General features: G+C 44.3%; 1 protein-coding gene across 1 annotated transcript in view; it reads right to left on the minus strand.

Annotated features, from left to right (window-relative positions):
* ATP9A (ATPase phospholipid transporting 9A (putative)) overlaps positions 1-13964 on the minus strand; it is a 63597-nt gene that overhangs the window by 17488 nt on the left and 32145 nt on the right. The window contains exons 14-16 of the mRNA XM_056354043.1: positions 11961-12173; positions 6712-6873; positions 595-687 (exon numbers count right to left, since the gene is read on the minus strand). Of these exons, the coding sequence (XP_056210018.1) occupies positions 595-687; positions 6712-6873; positions 11961-12173 (468 nt within the window). The remainder of the gene's footprint in view (positions 1-594; positions 688-6711; positions 6874-11960; positions 12174-13964) is intronic.

Consider the following 13964-nt stretch of genomic DNA (forward strand, 5'->3'; position numbering starts at 1 on the left):
AATGCCCTCTGTGCTATACCAGTGTGGCAAAAGCAAGCCCACTGATTTCATTTTCTCTGTCTCCAAGGAGACAAGCCTTTGATTTGTAGACTTCACATCTTTGGCCATCGACTCTTTAAAATAAGACCAAGGGAGTACTATTCCATTTAACACCAGGGTTTGGGGGTGGGGAAAATCAGTAACCAAAGCTACCCTATGAACTCTGTGTCAAGGTTACTACTAACCTAACACACATATCCCAGTACAAAGCTGCCAAATGTAGTTTTGAAATTAGACCTTTTAGTCTTAAATCCAAACACAGGACCAAACTCTGGAGAAGTTCGGTCACCTTGAGTGGCAATCAGTTTTGAGCAAAATCCATTTATTTTACAGGATTTATTCTGCGCTAAGTATGTTGAACTTGCACCTGAACTTCCTTGTTACTGTGCATGTACTTGGATGATGAATTGCCAAGATCAGTAACCTTCTGGCTCGCCCATGGTCTAGCAGTTATGGCCACTCTGCCACACTGACAAGCTTTGTCACGCGTTCCCCTGGAAGGAGAAAAGCAGTCGCGTAAGAAACCCTCCGCACGCAGGAGAGACAGCCCCGTACCTCCTCTTCCAGCCAGTCGTTGTACTGCACGATCCCAGCCATCACCACATCAGCCCCCTTCATGTAGAAGGTGATCTCTCCCGTTGATTCATCCTGCAGGTAAGAAACAGAAGAGTGTAAGCTGGGCCACTATTACCGTATCTGGAGTGGCCTCAGCAAGCGCAGCGCTGAGCTTTCTGCACAACAGTCACAAAGGGGTCTGCACCGGCTCAGGCTGAGGGTCCATCTGGCGCAGGATCTTGTCTCGGGGCCAAAAGGAGGTGCCGATTCAATCGCAACTACTCGCAGTAAGAATTAATGCTTTAGAAAAGGACGTTCAGCTTTTTAATCAGCAACAGGGCATCTCCATGCAGACAAGCCTCAATCCTGACTGTGCAACTTTGGAATAACTGCTAGCCCTCACCTTGAAAATTTATTTCATATTTACCTGAAACAATCACACAGATGCAGAAAACTTAACACAGTAAAAAAAAAAAATCACTCTAATTTACCCCCTCTGTTGCATTGTATGGCATTAAGCATAATTAAAGTTTATGCTTGCCACAGAAAGGTTAGATTGCTGCCTGCCTTGTCTGATACAAATAATTTGTAGGCTGCAAGCAAAGCATATTTACATTACCACAAATTAAAAAATCCCTTCTAACCAGGCAGATACTTAACGAGGTCACAGTTATTAGTACTACAAGCTAATGGAAACCCTGGCAATTTCCTCAAAGGAGACAAAACAATGAGTAAGGAACAAACTGCTCTGTAAACCAAGATAGCCACCAGGGATAGGAAGAAAATAAACTTAACATGCGAAAACAAAAAGCCCAGAAAAGACTGGAAATAGACAGCTGTGAATGAAGGGGGGAAAGCACTTTAGGAAAAAAAGAAATTAAAGAAAAGCACAGCGGATGCTTTTTCATTCTCACACTATTTTATATATGTATCAGTCTGTTCCACTGTTACAGAAAGTAGTGGCCAAGGTTCTCACACAAGAAGAGCTCGAGTCGGTAGGTAAAAACCTAACGTCCTGTGGCACTGGCAAACCAGAGTTTACATCCACAGCAAAAAAAAAGGCAAGCAGGACCTGCTGCAGGTAAACGTAGAGAAGAGAAGTAAGCGTCTTTGCTAGGGAAATTAAGAAGTAGTGAAAGATAACAAAGCTCCTTTACTGAACATTGTTGCCAAGCTTATAATGATATTTGCAAGGAATATTCTTATAATTAAGCTTAAGCATGGTTTTTCATGTCCCGAAACATCCAGCCGTCATTTACGGATACCAGATACCCACACATCCCACATCCCCAAAGCAAAACGCTTGTCACTACCAAAACAACTGGAATCTGCTTAAATAAAAGACAATGCTTTTGGCAGCCGCCAAAGGTAAAGGTTTATCTATTAAATTATTTGATTAAAAAGTGTCTAACAACATCTCTGTAGGAAACTGAATAAAGACTCCACTTCCCGTGCTGCAGAATTGGCTTAAGATAGTTTAGATTTTTTGTCCAATATAAATACTGTATCAGCTATCTCCTTGCATTAGTCATTTCCTCTCACCAAGTTCAATAGGAGGTTAGTGCGTTCTCATATTATGGTAAGATCACACTATAACTGGCAAATCTCTGTGCAGATTTACATTGTTTTGGAGAGGCATCTTTTTCCACCGTGGTCTGACTCTGGCCACAGTTCAAAGACTTCTTTCAATTCCAGATATGACAATAGCGCTATCTTTGCTTTACAACAAAGACCATTCCACACGGGTAAGGGGAAAAAAAAATGCGAAGAAAAAGAAAATGGAAAATATTGTGGTCAAACAAGGAGGCCTCCTTTTAAGAAGAGAAGTCAGTAAACAGTACGGTGAAGAGTGGCTGCTTTGGTAGAACAAGACTTCTTAGAATTGAAGTAATCAGCTACAGAAACGACAGTTGATCACAAGTAAACAAGCACATATTGCAAAAATATCCCAAACACAGCAACATCTGCTACTTGTTTTCAGCATTGACTACTACTTATTTACTAAAGTTATGTGTTGAAGATCTTTCTATAGAAGCCAGAGCAGACAAGATCAGCAGGGGAGGCAGGCGTCTCTGCCAGCAAGGGCTTCATAACAGCGTTACTGGGCTGGATGCAGGCATCGCTTGCTGGAACGCTACACCCAGATCGTACAGCAAGCCTGGCGAGGCAATTGCAATGGCTCCCACTAGCCAAAAAAAATTGCAGTTTATAAGAATGGGCAGTCCCTGTACAGATGAGCAGAAAACCATTTGAATTCTGCTCGCTCAGTCCTGAGTGCAGCTTCATTCTGCCGTTTCCCTCCCCTCCCCAGCTGCTCACTGTGCCTGTTGCCTTCTGGATACTTCACACGACTTTCCCTCCCCTTATTTCTGCTTTTTTAAACAAGCAGCACAGTTTTAGAAGGTTGACTGAAGAGGTAAACACCTTGCAAGTTGTGGATCAAAACCAGATGGAGTGCCTACACACGCATACATGTATGTGTAATAAAAGAAAATTGTATTTGACAATTACCTATTTATAAACTCTTCTTTTTTAAGATGAAAATGAAAACCCTGCTTGAAGTTATTGTTTTGGAGTATACAGGAATGTGGCAAAGTAACACCCGGGCAGCCAGCATCTGCTCCTCAAACCTTACTTCTGCACAGGTACATAAATCGGGAGCTGATCTCAGTGCCTTAGCAGCAGCTCAGTGGTTGCAAAATAAAAGACAGACAATTAACAAGCACAGCAGAGAGGGGCCAGTGCTTCTATCAACAGTATTGACAGTCAGGCTCTGGGCTTGATGGTGCTCTCACTGACCACAAGTGGGAGTTTTGCTGGTTTGGCAGCAGTAATACTCTTAAATACAGAAATGCAAAATAGAAACCGTTTTCTTCCTAATGGTGCAGAATGTAGATAACAGGTAATTTAAAAGGAATAGGCTTTAAACCAAAGAGGAAAACAAAAAGAGGAATCTTTTCCACTTACACGAGAAAACTTCAGGGCATCCACTTCTCTGTGGAGTGTATAAACACAATGTAATGAAGCATACCCTGGCTTCAATGCTTAGCCCACTTCTTACACCTTTGATAACACAGCATCTCATCAGAAGTTGCACTTACAGTACGCAGTGGGGAGGGAGGTTGTGTATCCCTCCCTCTTATTGCTAATATTTTTATTCTAGGTCTTGAAAAGGTTGCCTGAAGTCTCCACATCATTTTCACTACAAAAATAATTAACCTGAAGTATTTACACTTGCTGTATTTAAATGGACATGCACTATACGTGTTGCAGCTATCCCCCATGGCACGAGATGTTTGCTCGTGGGAAGACTGATGACTGTTTTGACGTTCAGTGGCATTCGGTTGGATCTCTAGATTTGCAGATTGAACACACCGATTACTTTGTACATGCTCAGCCTATCAGCCCACTTCAACTAACATTCCTGCCCTTGGGCATGTTTTAATATTCCAAACCCTGGAACAACTTGAAATACAAATTTGCCCCCCCTGCACAGTACAGTGGTGTGTGATCCAGAACTTAAAAGCAGTTTCTTGAGCAACAGGAGATCCAGGTCCAAAATACTCAGGTAGGGTAACACAAATACAGCCATCTGCATGAGGTTTAATGATTTTCAATCTGCATTAAACACAGCTTGTCCTTCATGGGTTTGTGAAAGCAATGATATGTACGTATCACAGTTCCATTTTTATCACCAAATCTCTTGGTAACAGGAATATTGAAGCTCTCCATAATATTGGTTGTTGATGAACGCAACCCTGCATTGCTCCATTTCACATCATCCCCTCACAGTGCTGTTTCTGACAAGGACTGTGCTCTTCCAGGGGTCCAGAGAAGCTGAGACTTGTGAAGATACCAAACATCAGCCAACAAAGCTACCGATTAATCTGCTACCGATGAAGCAGGCGCACGTGTGTAGTACTGACCCCAACTGCTTCTAACTCAAACCAAAGGCTATTCCTCCTGCTGTCCTAACTTAAAATACACGACGCAGAAAGCATTTTTACACCCTATTTCCAGAGAACCCAAACCAAACATGCAGCAACCCAGTACCACAAAGTAAATGGGGGAATAGAAGGGGAAGAAAAAAAAAAAAAGAAGAAAGAAGAAAAAAAAAGAAAAAAACCCACCTATCATACTTGTTCTCCCCACCCTAAATAACAAAGCTGCAGATCCCACGACATGATACAACAAATTGTATTTTGCCCTGGATTATAGGTTTCATACTCATGTTTTAGATTCCTGGTACCAATTATCTGTCTGTACTCTCATTAAAAAAAAAAACATAGCAAGGATGTTTTAATTATCTCCAAAAGAAGTATTCAGACTGCTTCACCTTGTTTGCTTCGCAGGGAAATGGAAGTGCCTCACCATGTCTACGTTTGTTTACCTTACTAAGGTTGATTGTCTAGCACTATCTCGAAAACTAATGATGATAATGGTGGCAGCTGATCTCAACTGTTTTAGCACCCACACTTTCTTCTTTTTAATGTGATTTTTTTTTCTAAGACTCCAACCTTATACTCTATTTGTATATAAAAACACAAAGTTACACATGCAATTTCAGCTGGGCATGTATTTAACGTGCACAGTGCCTGCTGATGATGATAAAGGTACTTGCACAAATGCACCCTTTTACCTTAACTCAGCTATTTCCAAACCCTGCTCACAAAACCATGTTCTCAGCACAGCTGCAGGCTCTGTTAAATAGATTTTTTAAAAAAATCTCCACAGTTCCCTGCAGCTACAACCGTTTCCCCTGTAGTGCTGTACTTCTACAGGGTCTGAGAGGACTTTCAATGCCTGGGAGAGATCTGGGAGCTCTTTCACAAAACCACTAACAATATCCCAGTTATTTGTTGTGGGGATCCCCTCTGTCCTTCCCACTTGCTGCCACCTCCGTCACCCCCTGTTGTTCCACCACATTTGCGTTGGTGATGCAGTGTAAGCTGGACCCGTGAACCTGCTCGGATTCCTGCTCCTGGCTGACCCCGAGGTGGGGAAAGCACTTGTGACCCGGGTTGACTCACAGCCTCAGCGCATTGTATAGCCCCCCCCCAGCATGGGCATGACGGGAAGGGCAGGAGCTTTTGGACAGACAAAAAGAAAACCGCAGGGACACAGAGCAAGGTTTCAAAGTCAGCTCAAGATTCCCTGAGACGCTGCTGTGCCTGCTCCCCTGGAGAAAGCAGTCCTGCCCCTTCCGAGCTCCTCTTCCTCCTCGCTGTGTCAGCCACTGGGGGAAGGGACACAGAATTCGGGTCCTAGGGGACAGGGTAACCGTGACTATTTCTTTTGCTGTCAATGCTGCCTTCAAGATTTCCTGAAAAAAACAGCCTTACCTGAGAGGTAACATGGCACCTGTGCTGATTATCAAAGCTGCTGAGCCTTCGTTCAGCGCACACAGACAAAACACTCAGATTTTACTGCTCTTACACCCCACCAGTGCCTCCTACAGCTCCTTCTACCTTGCACACTTGCAGCAAAAATCCTCTCCCAACATCCCGCTGCATCCCCGGGGCCCTTGGCTTCACAGTCGGAGGGAAAGGCTCCAGCTCCCTCTTCTCCCCCAGCACCACCCCGGAGGCCCTGCTGCACTGGTGGCAAGGAGCCACTTCCACGGCTGGTGGCAGTGCTGGCTGGACACCTGTCCCCAACCTGCCACTGTCCCTGACGATGCAGGCACAAAACTACGCAGGGAGCTGTACAGCAGAAACCCACCCCCGAGTACATCGCAAATTATAACTGTGAGCAGGAAGGAGCAGCTGGAAGAAGCTAGAGCTGCAGGGGACAGACACAGACACACGCCCCAGTGCCCGAAGCCTGGGCTCCTTCATTATTTTGAGCAAGGGACCCAAGATTAATAAACTGAAGATGTCCCAGGGCGCTACAGCACTTACCGTCCAACACGGCCAAGGAAAAGGATGTATCGCTACCCAAACCCAGCAAGGAGATGCTATTAGCTCAAACCAGAGCACCAGCTTCCCGCCTGAGGCAGAAGAAGCGGCACATCTCAGGCAGGGCGCACAGCACAGCTGAGAGCCGGTGGTGGATGTGTTCCACGCTGCATTAGCAGGAGATTCACAAAGCCACGAGGGCTGACCCGAAGCCACTTACCCGCACGATGATCCCCATGCGCTTGCTCTCGTAAGTGAAGGGGAAGATCTGGAGGATGGTGAAGTTCAGGATGTGGCCACCCGGTGTCCTCAGCTGCACGGAGGACTGGTCCCTGCCCACCAGCGTCAAGCCCACGCTCTCGGTCCACTGCACCAGGGCCACCTGCCAGGAGAAGGCCACGGTGAGGGCAGCCAGCCCATGCCACACCACCCCGAGAAGCACCGGGGGAGGGGGAAGGATAGCAGGTGGGGGCTGCGAAGAAGTTCCTTAGGCATTCCTGGTGCTATAGTATGGATCTGTTCATAATGCTGGTGCTCCTAATAGGGCTCTTCCAAGCCAGCTTTTCCTCAAGTTAGAAGCTTACTAACCTTATTTTTGGGGTTTGGGCAGCCCAGCTCCTGTCCGATTCAGCTGCCAGGCTGTCCCAGACTCTCAGCAGGAGGTGCTCAGCTCCCTGCCTTCGTCTGCCGCATCCTGAAGGGATGCCCTCAGCAAGGGCAGGCACTGGTACCCTCTGTCCAGGCTGGGGTGCCCTAACCTCTACACCACGTAAATTTCTTCACAAACGCTTACTTTTTGGATGTGCTATTTCCCAGCTTGCTGTTTATGACATCAAGAATTCAAAACGATGCATTCACCCTGAGCTTACAATATCAAAGCCAAAAACACTAATGCAGGGCACATTAAAAATTCATATTAAAAAAGCAAGCAAACAAAATGAGCTGTGTTCTACTCTTATCTCTTCGGTAGTAACAGTGCATCGACAACTTCCAACCTCTGTACTCAGCAGCAAGACAGATGAAGGCTGGCTCAGATACTTTTTAGCAGAGAACCCCTTTTCCCCAAACATTAAAAAAACCCAAACAACAAACAAAAAACCTAAAACAAACCCCAGATTTTTCCAGGCACACACCGGAACTCCTTTAATTGAACTTCTGTGGGTATCATTTTGATGGCAGTTTCCAGTATTTAAGGACCTGCAACACCTAATTCTTTACAAGCTTTCACTAGATTACAACCAGAGTCATGGCAGAAGACCAAAACCTTTAGTCTGCCTCCCTGACAGTCCCCCCAGAATCCCCACCTCAGCTGACACATCCATCTAAGACCGAGCCTGCTGAGATCCAGGGCTTTAACTCCAGAAGCTGTCTCAGCAGTAACGGATGGGAGCAGCAGCTGACATGAGCCCATGTATCACTGGCCTCCAGAAAGGATCAAGGGATATTTTCTCAAAACAGACATGAAATACTGTAAGTATTTTACAGTGACATTTTCAAAAGCATGAGAGTGCTGGGCACATGGTTGCTGCTGACTTCAAGGTTAATTATCCCTTGTGCCTTTCAGGTTCTGCCTTTACTGCCTTGAATGACCGCAAATACCTTAGAAAAGAAAATGGAATTTATTTGGGGAAATCACATATATGAGATACAAATAAAAACGGAACCTATAAATACTTGCACTGAGTCAAGATTTTACTAGATTAACTGATACAATAGGGTCTAATTGGAGAATCTTTTGTGAACTCAGCTTCCTTTCATCCACAATTAGGCTTAAAAGACAACATAAAATAAACTTTTCCTTCCATAAAGTAGACTTGAATCACCAGATAAGAAAAAAAAATTAGTTGAATTGGCTTTGCCTTGAAAGACCTTTAAATCAATTTGAATCAATATTTGGTTTAATATTAGCAAGTTTTTGCAAGCTTATTCACAAAGATTACAACAAATCAAAGGTTCTTTCAAGCTTATCTTTTGAAAAAGTTCCTTCAAGCCACCCTTGGCGCATTAAAGTGTGCAGTCAGATAATCCTCCTAACAACCTCCTCGAGCAGAGATGGAGCTTGGGTTTCTAATAGTTTGGTTAAAAAATAATTATCAATAATATTTCACAGCATGATGTTATGTGACATCCAGCGTGCACAGCACCGGCTGTTGATTCGCCCATGTTGGAGAGCTGCAAACGCCTGGAGATACAGCTCCCTGCTCCCATCTCAGCCCGTTATGGCATATCCTTTGCTATTTTCTTTCACAGACACCTCCTCCCTCCTTCCCTGCCAGCGTCTCACTCAAAGCCTATGTCAGGAAGCATTTAAACCTCCTGACAGAAGAGCCCTGCGCAGAGGAACAGCTGGATGAGCAGCACGTCGGAGGTGCTGCATCACGCACGTGACACGCTGCAAGCTAACGCAATGCCAGCCGAAACAGACCACAAAAAGGTTTGCCAATGGAAGGGGAAGGGTAACAAAAGAAAAACCCCTAGCTCTTGTGGCGGGTCTGGGCACCCCGGGATGGGGAGTACCTTCCCAGCCTGGTGCGAGATGGAAGAGGTTTACTCTGACTGTGCAAACAGATAACCAGAGGTGCTCTCAGTCAGAAACGTTAGAGGTGCAAAAATATGTTTGCAGCTTAAACTGAGGAGATTTAAAAGCAGGCTTGAAATCCCTCAAACACCTTCAAGGGAGCCCATGCTCACTGATGAGGGGGAAATCAATAAAGCCCCTGAGCGCACTCCAGGATTTTGCCGCTCCGTGCAGGCCAAGTCAGATACACATCTGCGCGTTCGCGAGCACGGCAGCCACAGCAGCTCAGCACGCCATCCCCCAAACTTTGCTCTTTCCGACAATTAAATTACCCAAGCCGCCACTGAAGTTTATATCGACTAATAAATTTCATTCTAAAGAGACAAATTGATCCTTCTGTGCCATGAGTTGCTCTACAAACGTCCCATTTAGGGTTGCCTAGGCAGACAGACAACAGGCAGAAACCAATTGATCGGTGCACCCTTTCATGTCCTGGCAGCTGCAGCGGGTTGTTGGGGTTAAAGACTGTTTGCCCAGGAATCCCAGGCACTCTTATCTCTGATCAGATTATATCTATTTCATTTCCCCTGTTAGTTACTGTAAGGCTACAACTGACAACTGGCTTGCAGAGCCCCAAGGCTGTAACCGATATCTGAATAAAGATACTTCAAGACTTCTAAATGGCAGTGCGCACAGGAAACAAATTTAGGAAATCCTGCTTTCTGTTACAGGAAATGAATCCTATGCCAACTGGTAGAAATTACCCTTGCTGTTAAAGTAAAGAGAATACAAGTTTTTGTACTCATTTCATAAACTGACCTTCCCTGCCATGGCAATATTTTATTGATATAGAATTTCAAAGGCTGGCTTTAACAGGAGTCCAAAGCCATTCCCCTACAGGGAATGTTATTTAACAGCATCGCTCCTCTCAAGGACTCGACTTGTGCTGATCGTGCATTTTGTACCATCTAGTATGACATACACAGAGCACGTCTAAACAATATTTGTATATCTAAGACCTACAGACAAGATTTCCTCCATGCAGCAAAGCATATCTGATTTCTGAACCCGCTGTAATTCTCTACTTAAGAGACGACAAGAAAGGAAAAAAGAATTTAAACAATAATCTTGGAAGGATTAGTTATCGTGCTACAGCGAAACAAACAATAATCCCTTGGGTATTTGAGGCAAATTGCTGCATAAATATTTTAAAGACAGAACAGTATAAAGTGAAAAAGGAAAAGAAAACTCACTGATTTCACTATATACCAACAGTATATATGTAAATTCACAGAGGATCTGTGCAAAAATAGCCATTAAATGCTTTAGGAAGAAAAAAAAAAAACCCAACATGAACCAAACCCCAACTTAAACACAGATCACAAAAGTTACCATCTGGAAATCATTCAGAACTCATTTCAATTCAAAGGCAGTTGCTTTCTGTAAGCTGTCTTTACAGGGGAGAGCAACACATTAGAGGAGAAAAGCAGGTAAGGAAAGCAGTGACCTAGATGATGTGGTGGGAGAGGACACAGCACACTGCTCACCAGTGTAAGTGCTTGTTGTCACTGTAGGCACATCAGTGCTGGGGGGGGGGGGGGGGAGGGGCAGAGGGGAGCAGAGATGCAGCTTTTGTATAGTACAGACAAGACCACATTACATGAAGTGAATGAATTGCCTAACTTTGGAAGAAAAGCACTATAGGGAATATTTTGAATGTACATTAAATATGGAAACTCATTCTGTGTGCCAGTCGTTCAGTAAGAGATGCAACAACCTCCAAATCCTCACACAGCTGGGCTTCTAACGAATAAATTGATTTCTATGCAAACAACTTCTCACCTCTAACAATGAGGAAAGCCAGCTTCTCTTCTGATGTCAAAGGTGAAAAGGTTATTATGAGAGGCAAATCTGTTTTATTTGGGGCAATAAATGAAAGAACCCTTCAAATGTAGTCAAATGGGCGATATGATCTCATACTGTTAACAGGATTCTTATGGGAAGTTTCAAACTCCAGACTCTTTCAATGGCACCGAGCAAGTATAATTGTACAAATCAATAGAAAACAAATTGTTTTACCTTGGTTGCACCAAAAAAGGTGTATCCAAGAAGTGTAACCAATACACAAAACCATATTTTATTCCTCCCGTCTTTCTCACAGAAGGAACCAACACCGCAACTAGATTTTACAAATTTTGCAGAGGGTGGCAAAGAGCACTTTAATCATAAGTCCTGTTTTAAACCTGCTCTCTCAAGTGTTCAGGAAAAGTCTCGAGCAGGTCTCCAGGGAGCCATAAAGTTTCTCTCTAGTTCACCACCCCGCGTAGCCCTGGCGGGCTGGGTGCTGCCAGAGGACCGGCAGGGCGCAGCTTTGCTCCCAGCCAAACTCTTGTGCAATTCGCTCCCTCGGCAGAACTAATCGGGGCTCTGGGTCTGTCCTGCATGGAGGGGACATGCCCAGGGTTAGCAGTACTACCCAGTGTGATTTACAACTTTTCACTTGGTCTGGAAGTTCGAACACCTTGCAGATCAGGGACAAGCTGACTTACGGGGGTGCTCTAACCCCCACCCACAATTCACCCCCCCCACACCAAACAAGACCAGATTGCCTACGACTGACCAGTGTGGTCAAAGGGACTCAGGGCACTGAAGTGCAAAATATACCTTGGACAAAAGGTGCAGAAACACAAGCAAAACCCTGCGATGCAGGGGCTGATAAAACAGCCAGATCTCAGCCACCATGTGGCTCTGTAGCTTCAGGCAGATTTGGCTGAAGCCTATCAGCTGAGAGGGCACTTACACTCTGTTGATGGGTTATCGGTGCAATAAATGCATTAAAATATTATCCCCTTCACTAGACTGGAGTACTTTCACCAAATAATGATTTGATTTTGTTTTCAGTCACAAGCAAGGTCGTATTTATATTGTTATACACCCAAACAGATACCGACCTCATCAGGACTGGAGGCCTGGTAGACTCTGCAGGAGTCCTCATAGTGTCTCTCGGCTTCAGCCTGGTCCGTCACCCCGTTGGACTCGTAGACCGGCGTCACGTTGTGGCACAGCGCGATTGCCTTCACCGCCTCGTGCACTCGGCTGCTCATGGTTTTACGCACCTTGGTGGCCAAGGTAAGGCCCTTCACGGCAGGCGGGTCCTGAGATTGCTTAGAAAAAAGGAAAGCCAAATTAAATCTTACTGCAGAAGAGGGAGTTTTAAATCAAGTTTTCACTTCAGTGAAGACCATACATACAGCAGCTGTGCAGCCTCTTACGCCCCCAGGAGTGAGATGCACTCTTCCTACACCTTAACTCAGACCATCACAGGGAACACACCCCAGCATAATTCATCTTCTTTATTATTCTTACTGGTGAAGTGCCAAAACATTTACCTAAGCTGTTGGAACAGGACCCTTTGCCGCAGATCCACCGAACACTGATTTGTGAAAGACCAAAGTCAGAAGACTCAGTGAAACCACTTTTTGCTCCACAAAAGACCAGTGGCTTTGAAAATTGAAAGTCAATTAGTTTCATGTGCAACGGAATATAATTGCTGAAACCAGAAAACAGATGACTCGCATGGACCTCAAAAACCTTAATGACATTCATTTAATTTTTAATACTATTTTTAGTATCAGAATGGGAGTCTTGGGATAATTGCACAATTACTAAATTATCCTGGTTGAAGAAGGGACACACAGTGATCCAGTTTCCTGCTCTGTTAACCTTTAGTGTCAAGAGGACAAAAGTTTCGCTTCCAGGTCAAAGGCCACAACATGGTAAAAATAAGAGCAAAGAATAAGAACTACAGTTCAAAATGAATCATTGCCAGCAAATGCTTCTCATTATAAGGAACCTTACTTGGTAATTATACATGTTTTATGAGACATAACCTTTACCAGTGTAATTCCACATGCTTTTTTCCACACACTGTGGTTAGGATGCGTAAGATCTTCAAATTTAATATTGCTGTTCATCAGCACCGTTGCAACGGGTTTTAACCAAATCAACCAGCACAGACCCTTGGCAGAGGTGCAGACTGATGTGACGTACCAGCCACAAACTGGACCAGGTGGTCACCCAAACATTCTTGACAAATATTGAATACCTTGGCAAATAATTAACCAACAGTCAGGTTTTTTCTGGAGATTTGAGTACAAAATGAGGGAAAATGGATCTGAAGTCTGTTTTTTAAGTACAGTTCAGTCATTTAAGGGTCTCAACTCCAAGAGAAGAACCAGATGCCAAGAAGGCTGTGAAAGCAGAGGAGAGAAAAAGAGAGAGGTGGCCAAAGGAGTGACAAGTTACCTGAGACAGATGCCAGTGAAAAAGATAATTACTCAAAATACCAGGTATTTATCAACTACCATATGCTTAGTTAAAAGCACATTGCAGCCCGACAGTCTATGCAGGGAAGAGCTACACCACCAAATGGATCACTGAGGCCAAGAAAACCTGCTGTGCATCTTCAGACCACCACGAACAAAATCCAAAAATAAAGATCCCATTGACAGTAGATGGTGCCTTTTCCCAGGCCAGAATGCTGGCTTCACTTTCAGTTCATGGGGGTATAGAAAGCGTACTTCAGTCTAAAATCTCTAGAGCAAAGCAAAGACAATGTGACATGAAAACCCCAGTTCCTGCATGGGGTGTGCAGGCTCAAGGAAAAGCACGGGCACTTTGCAAAGTACTTCTGTGTTTTCCATAGGAATGAAGCAATTCCACAACTATGGAGAAAGGAAAACGCTTGACACATGACACAGGAGTAGTAACCCATCACTAATGCCTGCAGACTGCATCTCCAGAATCACATATTACAAAAGAAAAAAAATTGTCAGTAGGTCACAAAGAAATTATTTCTAGCTGCAGTTGAGAGAATGGTTATTAACAGAAAATGAAAAATAATGCTCCCCTGACTACATAATTAGCGATGATTCCTAAATCTTTTGTAAGTATCA

The sequence above is a fragment of the Falco biarmicus genome, chromosome 10 (genome assembly GCF_023638135.1).
Source record: "Falco biarmicus isolate bFalBia1 chromosome 10, bFalBia1.pri, whole genome shotgun sequence".
Classification (NCBI taxonomy): Eukaryota; Metazoa; Chordata; class Aves; order Falconiformes; family Falconidae; genus Falco; species Falco biarmicus.